The sequence below is a fragment of the Mercenaria mercenaria genome, chromosome 15, assembly GCF_021730395.1.
Source record: "Mercenaria mercenaria strain notata chromosome 15, MADL_Memer_1, whole genome shotgun sequence".
NCBI classification, from domain to species: domain Eukaryota; kingdom Metazoa; phylum Mollusca; class Bivalvia; order Venerida; family Veneridae; genus Mercenaria; species Mercenaria mercenaria.
This window is the reverse complement of record NC_069375.1, coordinates 37,704,736-37,723,338: the sequence shown is the minus strand read 5'-3', so window position 1 is coordinate 37,723,338 and position 18,603 is coordinate 37,704,736. Positions and strand designations below refer to the sequence as shown.

The window sequence follows — 18,603 nt, the reverse complement described above, 5'->3', positions numbered from 1 at the left end:
GGTAAGATCACCGGAAACGCCAGTCCGGTGTGCAAGAGTACGTACGCTGTGCATTAGGCAGAATCACTTGCCGACAGCAATTAGGTAAGGACTAAACAATTATGAAATTTGTCGTTTCATGCGGTAATTAAGGTCAGTATATTTCTAGGCAACGTCATGCACAATAAACAAAATGCTTTATGTTAGAAGTTAATAATGAAAGGTAGTGGGAAAAGTGTGTTGATATATAACAAAACCAGTTTTGTTGTTTTGTTATATAACAACAAAGGTACTATCTATGTATATGTGTTATGCCTTTTATTATGTTGAAAAGATCAAAGGAAAATTGCTGCACCAAGTGACGACTGTAATTATCAGCTACACACGAGTACAAAACCACGTGTTTTGAAAAATTGCCCAATTGTCTTGTGTTTCATTTACCTGTACATTGATGCATGTCTGATGAACCTATTGTGCTAGTTGTCTGACCATCTGGGCATGGTAAACAAGATATTTGCCCTGTGCTTGCTTGATATGTCGCCTTCTCACAAAAATTACACACTCCATTAGCTGAATACGTGCCAGACGGACATGCAACTGTTAAAGACAAAGAAATATACATTGTTAACATAATATCGGAGTATGACTACGTGAACCACTGCTATAGAACTGATATTGCATATTTAATGGCAGTGAAACCCAAACAGTCAACAACTAAGAGTGGAAGTTTCCAATTTCGTCTTAGGCCTACGTTTATTTTTTTAACTTTGCTACATATATAGATTGAATTTCTATTGATCAGCATTCCTGTTCGAGATCTGAGACTTCATCGCGACTTCATCACAACTAACTGGAAACTTTCCAGAAATAATGCACGGAATAGAAAACTTCAGAAGGAAATATGTTTTAGAATGATTAAAAATTGACTCGTGAAGTATGATACAGATCAAGGGAACCCGAGCATGATATTATTTTGCGCGGCTGCGTCTAAATAACGAAAAAGCTGGCCATTCTTACAGCTAAAACCTAACGCCACAACTGACTTTGAAGAACAAAAACAATTCATCTACAATCAAACAATCTTACTACATATCCCGTCCAGAGGCACAAAACCGCTGTTACATGTGACTCTCGCTCCAAATGTAAGACTGTCGACGTCAGCAGTATACGTCACACCACTTACATTGACGTCAAATAACTCATTGGTATTATTCTGTATATACTGGGCCGTCAATTCAAGAAAACTAATCGCGTCGATAAGTTCTTTCAGTGCACCACTTGCTGTATGTAATAAAGGAAGTTAGGAAGCGGTAAATGTTGATTCATCAAGCTACATATAATAGAATGTTGTAAGACATATAGCTTTATTCTAATGCCAGTATTGCAGAGGTAATTTTTTTGTTAATATATATGAATTTGTAAAATGCCAGCTAATATATTACTTAATCCAGAGCTTGTTCTAAAATATGAAGATAAAGTTTTAGTTAGTAGCTTTCCTGTAAAGTGTATAGACATATTCATTTAAGTCGATGCAGATTGCAATAGTAGAGAGATAAGTGCATTGTATATTGTTTGAAAACTCTGAATTGTGTAGATCTAATCTTCTTAATATTGATTGGAAAAGTAACTATGAATCATGCGGTACTTTAGCTTGTTCTTATAGCATGAAGATATAGTTTTAATAATATCTATATAGTATAAGTTTAGCAGTTGGCTACTATTATATTAACAATGTAAAAAAATGACAAAAAAAGATTGTTATATAATACATGACTTGCCTGTACCAGTTGAAATGTAATCTTCGTACTGTATGTCTGGCCCAAGGTGAAGTGGAATATTGAAAGAAAGGGACATACTAAATTGCTTTATTTCTACGCTTATTAGGCAGTTAGGGGAGTTGTAGCATGGCACAGATGATATTTGATCACCAATTATATCCTCGAATGATTTACTAGCATTGTCAGGAATTGATGACGTATAGTCCACATTTACTGTGATATTAACATTGTCCGGCCCAACTGGATCTGAATAGAAACACTGTATTATTACACTGTACTATTGGTTTAATTTATACATTTTCCATATAGTTATAATGGTTATTGAATCTATTCATTCGAAGATCTATCAAATCCGGGATGGTTTTACTTTTATGACGTAAATTCTCTTCATTAAAAGGCATGCACATCGTGAAAAATCGTATGGACTAGTTCACCTTAATGTACGTTTGTTTCTATTTGAGACCACGTTGTCTTAAGCATAAATATTGCATATATTAGTATGCAGTTACGATTTGATTTTATAACTTGATAGTAATTTAAAGAGAATCCTGCAACATGGTATACCAGAACCTTACCTATAACATCATTCCTTTTGTTGTGAGAGAATCACTTAGTGGTGGTATCTTTTATTTACACTGTCATGTAAATTGTGAACAAGGTGGGGATTCTGGATAGGGTTTTGTGTAAATTGAACCAATTTAACCATTAGCCTGCTGGCGGCAAGTGATTCTGCCAAGTGATTCTGCACATCCGTGCAGTCTGATCATGGTCTGCACTATTTGCCATTCAGTCAGTATCGTTTTGGTATTTAGCACCACTTTTAACAGTTAATGGTACTGTCCAAATTGAAAGATGGACCAGTTAATAAATTTAGCAGGGTAAGGGCTAAACTTCATAGTGGTGTTTTTGCCACTGACCGTTCTAAGTCGGTTCCCCAGTGTGTTACTTTATTTATTTGTGCTTTGTCCACCATAATGGCAGTTTGCTTAACTTGTCTATATGTATTTCATGTACATATCCGTTATAAACAGTCATGTCTATATAGATTTCGTTTAAAGGAAACTGTGTTCTTGGAACATCGCAGCTAGATCTTTGATCTTGTTTTAATATCATAGGCGCTAATGAAAAAGAGCCAGGCGTTGAAAATAGACATTATGACATTGACATACAGCCCTTGCTTTATTAATAAAATGATGTCCTGTTTATCTGAACTGAATAGTGAAACTACCACATTTTAAGGAAAATATGATAAAAACAATTTTTTTTAACTACAAACAATGCAAAATTTTCTACTAAGATGTAGTTGTTGCAACAAACATTGATAAATAGTCACAACGAAAACTTACCAACACAGCCTGGAGGATTGTCTAAAGAATCCCACATGTAATTAGTGCTGGGTCCGCATGTGTACGACTGGAACTCCATTAATCCAGGAGGTAGAAACTTATCTTTTTCACAATATAATAAACATTTCTCAGTTCCCGTCATTAAGTCTGTAGAACAGTTAAGTCGGGTTCCATATTTTCTCTCAAATTCTTTGCAAACTGCCGGGCGATATATGGAAGGATAAGTGAGTGAAGAATTGAGAACCCATTTGTATAGCAAATGGAAAATATAGTTCTATGAATATTTTAACGTTTTTAGCTCCAGAATTGTATCGGAATGACTAACATTTTCTTAAGTTGACAATTTTATGAAGTTTGTGCACTAGAATAATATAATATAAATTATTTCAGATAACTTAACATCTATGGGCAATGATAGTAGTGTTATCACATAGCTGAATACCAGTAGCGGGGTCTTAGTACTATTAAACAAGCTTAGTACCCTACTTCAGGTCTGTGTCAAAAGCATTGAGACAGTTAACATTTCCCTGTACAATACAGTAATATATTTGGCAGCTAAGCCCGTCCATATTTTCTAGGAGAACAAGAGTCCAAACATATCCCGTATTTTACAGGAAAATGTTGAATGATATTTGATTACATGATTATTTTGCTCTGTAAAAATGAAAAAACACACACACAAACAGGCATAATTCCATCAATATTCCACGAAATGACCAATAATGAATTCTTACACAAGAAGAGCAGTGCGTCAAGCGTTTGTTTCATTATTGAATTTCATGGATATATTCACCTTTGAACGGCTTTCATCGTTTTGGGAACTTATCAAAACAAAGTTACAAAATGGAATATACAAATTTATAGTATATCCAGTACGGAAAAATGTATTGGACGGTTACGTGTAACAAATGCAAATCGCTGATTGAAAGAGAAAAAATATGTATAGAACAATTTTACAATATATTCCTATAATACAACAGTACTTAGGAGGAGTATTTAACCAACCTGGGCAACTTTCAACATTACAAGCTGTTGTTTCAATTTGGTCTCCTATACAATCAGTACCGTATGTATCTGGCGGTGGGCTGTCACACTGGCGTGTTCGGTTTCTTGTACCAGATCCACAGGACAATGAACATTCTGACCATGACGTCCAGCCTGACCAGTCGCCGTTCACTAAAACAAAGAGACAAATCATCGTAAACACTTTTGAAGTTGTTTATACGTGTAAAGGATGTCAAGTTCTTGAAGGTTTTCCGTGAAAATGTCTTGTTTATTTTTGCAAAACCACTGTGCGTCCATCAGGGATAACAACTTAATGGTACGTAATAAGCGTACTATTAATTTATGATTACCATCGATAGATCTGTTTATACCTGCATACATAAAGACTCACTTAGCTGACACACTTCTAATTTCCTTGTTTTTCATTTTCAGCAGTGATATACTAGTGTCTAAAGTAATATGTAGACTTATATTAAATTTTCAATATAATCTTCGCGGTACAACTGCTATCAACTGGATTAATAACGACCAACATTATAAACACTGACCGGGTTGAATTTCACAAAATGTCCCATTGTATCCTGGTAAGCAAGTGCACTCGTAATTTGTCTCTCCGCTGATACAAGTCGCGCCATTTTCACATAAATTGTTTATACAGAAATCTGGCGGCACCGTACATGTACTACCAGACCAACCATCCTGACAGGTGCATGTGAAATTGTTCTCTCCATTGGTGCACACATGACCATTACATGGCGACGACAAACACTTATCAGTTGCTGCAGAAACGACGACAAATAAAAATATTTTTATGATGTTAATTGTCTGAATACTGATAAAATGTATTTATTTACATAATCTATTATGTTTATTGAACTTTGAAATCACTACACTCTTAGAACCATAGAATGGCTGTTAAATACTCGAGTCTTCGCAGAGCTCCCAACAGAATCATATGAACTTGTAAAATATCAGGAGTTTATGTGAAAATAAAGCATTCCAAACTCTGTTTTCCATTGACTGTAATCATTTGATTAACCCCGAGAAGGATTGATAATTTACCCTATATCTGAAAACATGTTCCTTACAGTTAACATGAGGAACATAAGGACGCATTTACAATAAACACGTTTTAAGAACGCATTCCCTTAAAACAAAAGTTTGTATCCGTATGTTATCATAGATTTATACTAAACGGATACATACACGTAAAATCATAGACAAGTTAAAACATACAGCCAAAGATTACAACAAATTAGTAAACGAACACATTGTATCTTCGCACTGAAATAGTGGTCATTGGCAAAATCACCACTGATCGTATGAATTGTCAAGCACACTTCTATTCCCTACCATGCTCCATGAAAACATTTCAGTTCCATTGGGCTTCAGAACTGCTCGTTACTCACATCTATCCCCTCCGATATTATTCCACATAATCAAAGAGCAAAGTGTAACGTATAGTTGCAAAAGGGTAGAACACCAAATGTTAGGCACAACGACATATTGTAACTATAAGACATGTTAAAGCCAAATTATTGTAACTCAACGTCCTTTTGGGTTTCATTTGGCAACTAAAGGCTCATAACGTCTCAAGATTCCAAGATTATCCTTTAAGTTTGGCAAGAATAATTGGATACCTCTTTTGCATGCAGTGACGGATGTACTGTTCACTGATACAGATGTTGTGTCAGAAGGACATAGTTTACACGACGTTTGACCGTATTCGTCCTGATAGTAGCCATGGCGACAGGGGGAGCAACTCTCCATGGTATCCGGAGAATACGTTCCGGGACTGCAGAGTTCTGAAAAACGTCAAGCAAACGCTTCGTAACAGCTCTATATTGGTTAACATTATATATCACTTAATATCTGTTATATCGATATAATGGAACGTAATTATTTTTAAACTTTCTCCTCGTACTGAAATTTGTTACTACAGAGAATTTGTACCTTACATTTCGTTTCATACTGCCATGAGCACTTGATGATCAAATCGCCATACTACCTGGCTGTATATAACCATGGGCTAATACTTACTGCTACAATCAGCCTGTGACTTTGACCCGGCTTTCTTTGTCGAGTATCCAGAGGGGCATGATGTACAGTAAATGTCACTCTCGTTGTCCTTGTACTGGCCGACTGAACACAGTTGACATTTGCTTGCTGTTTCGTTTAGGAAATATCCAAGAGGACATGGTTCTAAATACAAGAAAGCGACTTTACTTCATAGAGAGTACATAAATATACATTGGGAAAAAATTAACGCCATCCTCTAAAACTACACGAAATTATTAAGGTAATACATTTTTTTCAGATTTTGACATTAGTATAATCACAATTAAGGGTTTATATATATTTCTGTAATACATTTCTTCAGATTTTGACATTAGTAAAACCAAAATTAAGGGTTTTTTTATACATATTTCTGTAATACATTTCTTCAGACTTTGACATTAGTAAAACCACAGTAGCAACTTACTACACTTTAACTGATGCAGCTTATGTCCGGGAGGACACTTGACGTCCCCAGACTTCGGAGTCTGAAATGAGTCTTTCTTCAGGTCAAAACCTCGCACATCAAATGTTCCGTTGTTGATCATGTCTTGCACTGCAGGTTTCAAAATATTCAGCTGCATATCGCTGTATTCTAAAATCGCATCTCGGAGTGATGTATTGTCTACCTTTAATTCCATGACAATATGGAACTCTAAAACGAGCAGATGTGTGTGAGTTGAGTGTTTCTGCATGACGTGCACGTGTTCAGCTATCTGTCCTGTTTAAAAATGAAACATGCATTAAAAATGATAGACAAATCATGTACATCTAAATATATAACATAAAAAGAATATTCTTTGCTTCAGTGAAACCGCAAAATATACATGATATTTGTTTATTTCAACGGAATATCAAACTTTATTCCAAAGAATAAGCATGAAAATATGAGATTTCTTTTTCTTGCACGTGAAGCAATTTTTTTCTTCATTTCATGCGTATAACTGGTAATTAGGGTAAAAACAAATATGTGTGTAGTTTAACATCATGTATGCAGAAACAAATTTCTTGTAGAACGAATTTGGTAATCAAAAGCATTATTTCTTTTCTTTTTAGGACATAAAAGAAAAAAAATCTAAATATTTTATTTCATTTTGATTAGTTACATATATAAGAATTATGATAATATATAATTAATATTTTCCGCATTAGGTACGGTAATACTAGATTTATTGATATTTCATTTAAATTATCAAAACGATCTGCTTACTTTTTTTTTAATTTTAATCCACTGAAACCTGCAAAAGCTTGTGATAATTTTCAAGAATTGCCGAGGAGAGTTATTTTGTTTCTTATTCTAATCTTGAAGCTAACTTTTATGGCGGTTTTGGACAAAAAACATGAAATTGCGATGTCTTTACATATTACCATGTCTATTATGCTGTAACATTAAACATTAATACGACTTTCATTCAAATCCGATGTGTCACAAAACGCATTTGATTTATTTTGAAATATGTATATATATTTAAAATCTACTGAAGATCTACCTGCAGTGTTATTTCGTAGGCGTTGATGTCCACTTTTATATTCCAACGAAAGCGATCTTTTCTTTCGATCTTGAATCGGTCCACATATAATTTTGACATCTTCTGCTTCGCAAGTTTTTCCGGGTGGACAAATGATCTCGAAATACGGATTGAGATCAGATTCTAAAATATCTTTAAATTGTTTTTCAATTTGGGCCATAGTTGTATCTGATCCACATTCTCCGCTGAAGTAGTATAGCTTAGCCGGCAGATGCAACGATTTGGGATTTCTTGGCTCTAGATATGGTCAACGAAAACAAAGATGTCACAAGGCATATAGTAAATATAAATACTGAAAATATAAATATATTCATTCAACATGAACATTTCAATAATTTTAACATCTTATCTATGTTGATTGTTATACCATTGTCAAAGAAATATTTATATTGGTGATTTACTAGTGCTGGTCGTTAGTTTGTGTTACCTATACAGTCCGGTACATTTGTAAACGGGGTCCAATCTCCATCGTCTGTACAGAAGAATACGCCTTGAAAGTTCGAACCAATGACCGGTATATCAAATTCTTCGTTACACATCATTGTATACATAGGACGCGTTAGTATCGTGTCATAAACAAGTGCTCCATTGATTGGTGGATCTAGGTCAGGACAGGCGATTTCTAAAATAAAACCTTTCATGGTACTAATAAAGTAAAAGTATTAATCCATGGTATATCAAATTTCTTAATTAAAAACCATTTTATTCAAAGGTGTTCTTGATATCTATCATAGATTAGTTCTATTTATTAGTGGATCCAGATCAGGACATAATTTTCCTAACCAATCTAGTGTAATATAATGTATATGTCACAGAGAAACTGCAAATATCTCACGAGCAAAACAGGACTTCACTAATTTCAACTTAACTTTTAACTGCCTTACATATGTTTGGCAATGTCTATCATAATTCGAACAACTTCTTATACTCGTACCATTTATGTTGTTAAAACATATTAAATTTTCAAAAAAAAAAAAAAAAATAACAAACAAACAGTGCAAAGACATCGCTTCCATTATTTTGCGACATCTACCTATGTTTAAACAAGAGCTCCGCCAAGCAGGGCAATATACGCCCAGAGTTGTATCAGAGGAGGACTGGAGCAAAATTTAAAGAACTTAACTGATGAAGCCCAAAGGACATGGAGAACAAAGGGAAGAAAATAAAAAAATCTATGTCGACAGAAAAAAATATAAGTCCACAAAAAGTCCTTACAAGAAGGTATAGATATGTCAAAATACACCTAAAAATTGGAGTTAAAATCCATGTTTACCACAGAAAAGTGGATTCGGTTTTTCTCTATGACCAATAATAAAAAAGTTACAAAATAAGCTAATTAACAGTAACATAAAAGGAAAGTAATTCAATAAAAATATTGTAATGGAACAAAAAGGGGATCTGCCAAATAAAATCAAGATCACAGCTATGCAGTGCAATATACACACAAAACAGAAGTCATATGACCTGTGAAACCTGAGTATGACATTGACCTTGAAGCGAGCTATCCGAAACATGCTCTCTGCACGTTGTCTCAGTGTTGTGAATATTTGTGCCGAGTTTCTTGAAAATCCTTCAAGCGGTTCAAGAGTTACAGAGCGGACACGAAACTAAGTCATATGACCTTAGACCTCTAAGTGTGACCTTGACCTTGAAGCAAGCCATCCAAAACATGCGCTCTGCACGTCGTCTTGATGTGGTAAACATTTCAGCCAAGTGTCTTTGAAATCCTTCGAGGGGTTCAAGAATTATAGAGCGGACATGAAATTGCTAAAGGACGGACGGACGGACACCAGCGACGTAACATAATACGCCCCTTCGGGTACAGTTGAACATTTTATTATCATTTAATGACACATATTATTGATAAGTATACAGCTATGCAGATACTGAATTTTCATTAACACTCGTATATGCTCAAATATCAAACCAAATCTAAACTAGATCTAGCTCCCAGGAAATGACAAGATAAAGCAGTTATCATAGTTTTGTCATTATATTCCTTCTTTATAACAAAACTTGCTAGTTTGTTAATTTAAGACACTTATATGTATACTGTAACTTTACACAAATGGGCTGAAGGCGTTATATGAGCATGAGTATGAACAACATATTTTTCGAAATTTAGAAACTTTAATGATGTACTATTAGTAGGCCTACAATGAAATATATTGCCATTATCTTGGAGGCATTAAAAGTTCTTTAAGTGTACTTTTATTCTACATTTAATTTAAAGAAAACATATTTAAGAAATAATATATCCCAAACATTGATTTTTCGTTGAATACAATCATAGTTTGGAGTTCAGATGTGAAGGAATTATATCACGAGGGTGCAACCAGAGTGATATGATAATACGTATCTAAACGACAGACAATGTTTTTATTCAAGAGAAAATCACTGTTTAAGATATATTATTTTGATTCTAACACGTTATCACGAATTATTATGTACATCATTGACGATATCAATCAAATATCTCCTAGTTTTCCGCTGGGTTATTTTCCAGCCCGCCACTATTGGTACCATATGCCGTTTGACGCTATGACGTACTAAATGTGACGTAAAAATGAATTGCTATAGAATAATACACAATTTTCAGCATTCTTTGTTTAACTGGAAATCAAATCGAGCCATGTTAGAATTATCATTTAAACATACCTTTACAATGTGGCTTCACTTCTGTTGTCCAGTTCCATACCCCATTTGATATGCCGTCGGCCTCACATTTGACTAGATTCGCGCCCTCTAGCGGCAGATGTGCATCACATGAAAGTGTACACGATACCCCGTAAACATATCGTGGCAGCGAACAATTAAATACTAAAAATGTGTCTTCAAAAAAGTCTGATGGATGATCGCACGCTATTTCTGAAACGGCACATAGTGTAAAATAAGTATTTGAAGCAAAAATGTCAATTGATGATTTAAGGTCGCTTAACTATTGATTTAAAGTATACGACAGGAGAAGCTATATTGAACTTTAAATCACAATAGCTTTACTGTGGTTATTGACACTTTAAAAAAACAAGGAGAGGTTTGGAAAAGCTACATTCAAAGAACGCAGACACCCATACAACACGCCACATGGTCACAGACTATCAGTGTACAAAATAGAGGATAATAATGTAAGATAAAAAGATGTAAAAATCAAACACAAAAATACACGAAGAAGAACAGTGCTTGACAAGTCTACTTGTACTGATCACTGGTAAAACAATAACTAGTGATTTTAACCGGTTTATTAGTGTCAAACCTTACTCCACCCACGTTCTTATATTACACAACAGTGAAAATAAAATTAATTTCTTGTAGGTGAATCCTTAACATAAGTAACAGTTACTACAGAAACAAGTTGTAAAACACAAATATGCTCACAAAACGATACACATTGCATTTAGAAAATCACACAGACCCATACACTTATGTACTCAATACCTTGCAGAAGCCACAGCACAAGGAGTAATCAAGACAAATACAGGTCGGAAATGACTACGCCTGAACATTTCACATATTCAAGAAACACACGATTTGTTGTAAACGGCAGTAAAACCTAAACAAATCTGCATTCTATGACATTTTTAAACTTTACCTTCTACATGGAGTTCAATAAAGCATTCTGGTGATTCGTTCCCATCAGCATCAACTGCCTTATATTTTACAATATTTCTCCCAACTTCTAATCTTGTTCCCAAAGCTGGACCTTCAGTTTTTACAACTGTTGGGAAGGGGTCTATATCGTCGACTGCAGTTGGAACATGCCACTTTACTGTTGTAGACGTTCTACCTCGTTCAGCATAGTATGTTTGCGGAGTGATACATGTGATGGTCGGGGGCGTTTTATCTGCAAACAATCATAAAATATCGAAAAAATGAAACCTTTTTATTTAAATTATTCGGCCTGTCTATTAAAGTATTGCACTGAACTAAGTCAAGTTGAAAGACATCTACTGGCAGAAATGAATAAAAGCAAAAGTGATTCGGAATACTCAGACATGACTCAAAATTCACAGAAGTCGGAAAATTTGAAATATTAGGCAAAGTAAGCGGTGTTTAAAAAATCATATAATGTATTTTTATTGAAAATTTCATGGTCTATTCATGAATATATAAAATCAAAATTGTCACTGTTCAAGCCTCAGTCCCATTTTATTTCTTTTTGGTCGGAATACCGAAGTACACTGATAGTGTATCTTCTGTCTGCACAACGTCCGATGATACACAATGAGAAATGAATACTGTTGCAATAATGGTAAGATTATTATTTATGTTGCTTATATATCCTTTATTGCAGCCTTACCTCTACAAGTAGAGAGTCCAGCATGGGACCAAGTACCATCTCTTCGACATTTTATATAGCTGGGTCCTTCCAATGTATACCCCTTTCTACACTGTATAGAACATACTGACCGGAAGTCATACCTTAGACATTGTACGATGCTTTGTACCGGGTAGCTCGGAACTTTACACGTAATTTCTAAAAGACATACATAATTATTTTTCATAAAGTAAATACATTTATCTTCAAATAAATCATTTCAATAAACTTTAGAAATGTTATATCCAAGACACATTGTTTTAACGTCATACTGAAGTAGGCTTTAAAATTCATTTGAGCCGCACCATGAGAAAACCAACATAGTGCATTTGCGACCAGCATGGATCCAGACCAGCCTGCGCATCCGCACAGTCTGGTCAGGACCCATGCTGTTCGCTAACGGTTTCTCTAATTGCAATAGGCTTTGAAAGCGAACAGCATGGATCCTGACCAGACTGCGCGGATGCGCAGGCTGGTCTGGATCCATGCTGGTCGCAAATGCACTATGTTGGTTTTCTCATGGCACGGCTCATTTATTTTATGTAAGATGATATGCTTCCATCCATTAAAGTACATAAATGTATGTTTGTTTGTTTGTTTTTTTTTTTTTAAAAAAAAAGTCAATGCTTACTTTCACATGTTGGTATGGCAGACCATGACGGTGTTGCACTATTTTCGCACGTCACTGTACTTCTTCCTGTCAGATGGTAACCAGGGGCACAAGCGTAATGGCAAGAAGTTCCAAGTATGTTGTTGTTGTTATCACACCGTCTTTCGCCATTGGCAGGCCATGGTAATGTTTTGCATGTTAAAACTAAAACAAGTGATTCATAGAAATCAAAATATTTTAACTTAATTCTGGACTTACGAGGGTCACTTCAGTCTTTTTGAGACTAAAAACTAATTTAGTACATAGTAATTTAGTGCATTAGATATTAGGAGACGATAGACTGATAATCGTTTTACATAATTTAAAAAGAAAAAGTTATAAAAAAAACGACACGGTAAAAGTTGTTTAAAAGCTGCAAAACAGTGCGAACACGGTCACCTTAAAGGATATACCAAGAAAATGCCATTTTGTAAACATTACTATTAGGCATCTAATACCTTATAACGACTTGCAGAAAATTATCATCATTAATGCGTGTCATGTTTGTAAAGGATATTCTTATAGTTTTTTTTTTTTGTTTTTTTTTTCACAATTATAGTTTTTGCGTGTCTTGCGGTGGCTGTAGAACGCCGCCCCTGTTGTTTGGTTCATTGTTACTTTTATTTCTGGTCCCTTAGGATCATGGGTACCCTTTCAATCCTTTTAATTATAGTTACACTTACGCCGTTGCTACGTGATGCGAGGGATGTTGCACATTTCCTCCCGCCAACAGACTCAAACGACATAATTTATGCTGTTACTATATTTGGTTGCGTTCTGTGCTCCCAAAAATAGTTAATAGATGAAAAACAGATGATCAACATTTGATTAACCAGTTATATTTAGAATCTGACACAAGATTAACATACGAATAAACCTATATGAAGATGCATAACATTTTAAACTTGCCAATGATTTAACAAAACGGCACACAGATAACCAGAGGACAGAAAAAACCCGAAAGTCAAACGATTATTTTCATTAAAATTATGATGGAGAAAGCTGACAGGTATACACTGTCAGTTGAAAGTTATAATGCATGATTCACCTTTTACAAGCAAACACTCACTTGTGACAGTAAAGGAGAAGTAACAATATGCTTTGAGACCATCGCTGTCTGTCGCCTTATACGTTATCTTATACGTCGTTCCAGATATTGCTCCTTCAAAACGACCACCATTGACTATTCCTCCAATTTGTGTAACACTTCAACGTAAACAGACAGTTTGTTATTGTGCATTCCAACAAAAGTATTTTAACAAAGCAGTTCTTTGTTCCCTGTTTTTCAGTCATTTAAAGGATAGTTTGACTACTCAAAAGAAACAGAATGAATAGCTTAAAGGCTGTTTAAGTTTCTATTTGTAAGACCAATCTACCATCAACGACTGGATGATAAAAAGAAAATGTATCAAATTTTAGTCAGATAAAATAATATTACCGTGGTGTTTTCCCGTCCCTGTCGGTTGCTGATGGTGTTGTCCAGCCAACGACAACGCTGGTATCGCCCGCAGCAACATTATAATTTTCTGAGATATCCGCTGGTCTACAGTGTCCATGAAATGAGGGTAGATATTTCGTAACAGTTTTTGTACCTCCCCCTCCTCCACCTCCACCTGTGATGCAAACATGTTCAACAACACATTATGTTCCCTTAATATAATCATTTTGCCTCATCATTAACTTACTGTACCATATCAAGGTTTGATCGTTTAAACAGCCTTACGAGCATTTTTAGACATTAGACTTGTATTATGCTAACTACACTTCATTAAAGAGCTTTAATACTAGAAATTTGTTACAGCCAAAACTATAAACGCTTAAAAATCAGCTAGAGGAAAATGGTTCTCCTAAACTTGTGGCCGGACATAGAGGACACGCATTCAATATATGGAAAATATACGTAATGCATGTATAATCAAAATAATCAAACTTACAAAATAAGGCACAGAGGGTTACGGCAACCGGAAAAACAAATCGTTTGTGTCTATGTTGCAGGTTATCTGTAAAACAGAAAGCAAAAAGTAATAAATAAATAATGCCGCTTCTCCGAAATACCAAAAGGGAGTCAGTGGCGCAGTGGTTAGCAGGTTGGACTACAACGCCAGCGGTCCGGGTTCGATTCCCGACTAGTGTTCAGTGCTGGGTGATATGCTTAAATTGGTACTGTTTCCAGCAGTATCGGCCTAGACTGGATGCTGGGGACTTTCGTGGACTACCCACGTTAAACGTCCGCTGACGTAAATGGTCGTCTTGGTACGGACCGTGTGTGACGAGTTTTTGACGCTGCTGTTCAATATGTTTGAAGTACTATCTTTTTATACTTAGAGCCGCCCTTACCTGTACCCTAGGACAAAATCTTATATTGAATTGGTTCTGAGTTCCATACACTTGAAAAATGTTTTGGAAATTTCTAATAGCTTTGAAATACAAAAAGTCATATAAAAATGTTGGTTTACCAACAGAGATAGGCGTTCCAGACCAGCGACCATGTTTGCAAGTCAAAACCTTGAATCTACCACTGACTGAGCTGTCGTTTCCAAAGTCCTCTATAATACAAGATCCTTGATGTTTGACAGTGTCACCCTCTACAGCAGAACAGTTGAATGGACGAAAGAATTCTATTTCATCAAGGTGACAGCTTTTTTCATATGGAACTACATGCTTTATTTCCTGTAAAATATATTTGCTATTAAGTTCCCTGTTCAGATCATCACGCAATAGAGCTATTAAGTAGAGATAGACCCTAAAATTTTCAATGATAGTATTACATTAAATAAAGTCTAGAAATTAATTTCCAAGTCCTTGAAATAACCAAAAATGATTTCACAAATGTGAAGTTTATGATAGTTTTGTTAATATCAATAACAGAAGTTTTAATTTTTAATTTAAAGTTGTGATCCACAAAGAATGACAACTCTTGCCTTGGGCTAGTACTTATAAGTAGATATCTATTAGTTTACTTCCCTTGCAATTACACAATTGAGTGGAAAATGAAAACTTTTTCCTACACAATATCATACTTTTTTGCACAACAAAATCATTAAGGATTTATTCATTTGTGTTTGATTTACCCCTCAAGACATGGTTCCTATGATTCTGTCAACTTACATATGGTAAAAAATTAACTTTTAACAAGCCAATAATAAAATGAAGTACCAGTAGGTAAATAATAGCGCAGATAATACAGTTTTGCTTGTATCAAAATGTCACAATAGATCCACTTTTGTAATACAGAACACCTGGTAGGATTAGTAAAGGTGCAATTATATTGATCTCTATTTCCTATGCCTATATTAAGCGAATGGTAAACCTACCATTAATCAGATGTTTCAACATGGTCTGTACCAAAACCTGAATACATTTATTTGCTAGGATAGTTAAAGGTGCAAAATAAAGGCAAATGAATAGACATAAATCTTAAAACAAGACTAAACATTTTAAAATATTCTACTGAATATTACGATAGCCGTGCAATATTCCCTTGAAATCAAAACATGTGCAGAGAAACAAATATTTTCTTAGACTGACATGGGTGGTCATTTTGTCCTACTTTCGTGTTTATCGCTTTCCGTAATCGGCCGGAAATTCTTCGGGATCATGTGATTTTAAAATTAATTCAAACGAATATTCGTGTAAAAACGCGCGACAAAATAACTGTATTTCCATGATCATGGTAGTTATGCACGATTTGCATGAAAAATATGAGATGTACAAATTTGTAGCTTTAAATTGACAGTGACGTATTGAATTAATGTAGTCATATGTACATAAATCAGTGTATTTAGGTAAATTTCAATCAAATTTTGTTTCTACTGTGTAAGATAGTTATTCATTTATATTCTTAAAACTATGCTGAAGAGAGATTAACTGAAAAGTTTTGTAGACGAAGTTGTGAAAACACTTTTATTTGGGAATGGCCTAATTGTCCTCCCGAAAACTTGTAGTATGGCTGTATATTACCTGTATCATAAATAAAACGATTTTCATGAAGTTTTTGTGAGTTACAAAAATGTTGAATTCCCTATGCTAAGTTTGTAAAAATCACGTTATCGTTTAGGCATATAATATATGTTGCATCTATTTATAAATTATAGTCTCGTTTCGAAGGAATCTTCCGAAAAAATCCGAAGATGCACTGTTCGTAAGCAGTCAGAAAACACACTTTCGGTTTGATGTTGGCAATCTTTTTTTGTTTATTTGTTGGTTATATTTGAACATATTCATGACTACTTGGCCTGATCCGATGCAGTGGGTCATATTTTCAGTAAATAAGAAGACTCAGCTACAAACTCTTATTTTCATATAATACTCGTTCTGGTCTTATAGTAGTGGACCTTTAACTTTTAATTTTAGCACCAGCCGATTCTTGGTCATCTCGGTATTTGCATAATCAATGTTGCATAATTTGCTATAGATCTAGGGTACATGAAAATGTCAAAGGAACAATAAATCTAATTCGAAAAAAATAATAAAATAAAGATCACACATTTATTGACATGTTCCTATCGTAACAAATGTTTCATTTGATATCTGTTACAGTAAGAAATCATAGCGTAAGGCCAAAACCAAAATGGCAAAGTTGCATGAATGTAGTGATCGTTTATTGATTAAGTTCCTTTCATTTGTCCTTTCGTTTCTGCAATTGACACTTCAGGATTCCTCATGTATTACAGGTCATTAGGGCTGCGTACAGAGAATTTGTAATCCACTTCTCGGGGCAAAGAATTTGACTCTCCTAGTTTTAACATATCAGGTAGTCTAACTGTTCGTATACATATATTGATGCGATATCTTGATGGAATATATTATATCGAAATCCATTGGAAACAGTCTGTAGGCTCATTTGTGTCAAAATTGTTCAAATGTTTTTAAAAAGAATATAAAGCTGAAGGATACCTGACCCTTAACAAAACGATATTTTATCCTTACCACGATCAATACATATGTGACGGTTTAATGATAAAAGGAACATAGTTGGAGATGAAATGAAACAGGGAAGCTTGCCATAAAATTTTCAACCAACACTCTAGTGACATTGACCTTTGGGATAGATTATGTTAAACCACAATATAAGCGCCCTTGCAAAGGTAAAATCTTTTGTGAGATTTGATGACACTAGTAATAGAAATAAACAACGTTTAGTTAAGATGTGGAGCTTGCTATATAATATCTGATCTAGTGATTTCGACCTTCGGAATACCTGCCCTTAATTTAAATATGCCAAAAAAAAAAAACAACAAAAAAAAAAACAAAGACAAATATCAAACAGGGAACGCCACGTACCAAAATCGCAGCCTCACCAAAACGAAACCTATAGCACACAGACGTGCACACCACAAACACACACACACACGCACACATACACGCGCGCACACACAAAGCCAACACATGAGGACAAAACGAACAAACAAAGGAACACAGTGGGGCACCGCCTTGGAACGGTCAGTGGCAAAAACACCACTGGGGAGCTTAAACCGGTTTATGGTGCGCACCCAACCTCACTCTTACCCCCACCATGTTCCAAAGACACGGGACAGTGTAAATAAAAGTAATCCCCTCCAGGTGAATCTCTAACACACGTAATGGAAACAAAAAGACATGGCATGTAAAACACAAAATATGCTCGTGTATAAATATATAAAAAGCAAACCTTTAGAACCAAAAACGTATGTACTCAATGCCTTTTCAGAAGACAGAGCAACAAGAGAAACACCCTTAAGGGCCCGACGAAACAGGCCAAAAGACAGATATCAAAACAGTTCAGTCCTGGTAGGATTTAAAAACTGCTTATCATAGAGTCCTCCCCCTCTTCCGTCAGACACAATCAAAGAGGGAAGCGTAGTGTCCAACTGTAAACGGGTTGAACACTAAACATGCGGTATGTCTCAAAACAGTTGGGTCGTAACCTCTTTTAATAAAACGTTTTATAATTTTACCAAATACATTT

General features: G+C 35.0%; 1 protein-coding gene across 1 annotated transcript in view; it reads right to left on the bottom strand.

The window, feature by feature from the left end:
• Window positions 1–18,603, bottom strand: part of LOC123551408 (sushi, von Willebrand factor type A, EGF and pentraxin domain-containing protein 1-like) — an 85,248-nt gene that overhangs the window by 2,245 nt on the left and 64,400 nt on the right. The window contains exons 2-20 of the mRNA XM_053524185.1: window positions 15,113–15,326; window positions 14,591–14,656; window positions 14,095–14,269; window positions 13,726–13,862; window positions 12,639–12,821; window positions 11,990–12,166; window positions 11,282–11,533; window positions 10,351–10,560; window positions 8,120–8,314; window positions 7,654–7,929; window positions 6,591–6,884; window positions 6,149–6,310; window positions 5,749–5,913; window positions 4,657–4,887; window positions 4,109–4,279; window positions 3,104–3,301; window positions 1,743–2,003; window positions 1,066–1,278; window positions 421–576 (exon numbers count right to left, since the gene is read on the bottom strand). Coding sequence (XP_053380160.1) covers window positions 421–576; window positions 1,066–1,278; window positions 1,743–2,003; window positions 3,104–3,301; window positions 4,109–4,279; window positions 4,657–4,887; window positions 5,749–5,913; window positions 6,149–6,310; window positions 6,591–6,884; window positions 7,654–7,929; window positions 8,120–8,314; window positions 10,351–10,560; window positions 11,282–11,533; window positions 11,990–12,166; window positions 12,639–12,821; window positions 13,726–13,862; window positions 14,095–14,269; window positions 14,591–14,656; window positions 15,113–15,326 — 3,736 coding nt within the window. The remainder of the gene's footprint in view (window positions 1–420; window positions 577–1,065; window positions 1,279–1,742; window positions 2,004–3,103; window positions 3,302–4,108; window positions 4,280–4,656; window positions 4,888–5,748; window positions 5,914–6,148; window positions 6,311–6,590; window positions 6,885–7,653; window positions 7,930–8,119; window positions 8,315–10,350; window positions 10,561–11,281; window positions 11,534–11,989; window positions 12,167–12,638; window positions 12,822–13,725; window positions 13,863–14,094; window positions 14,270–14,590; window positions 14,657–15,112; window positions 15,327–18,603) is intronic.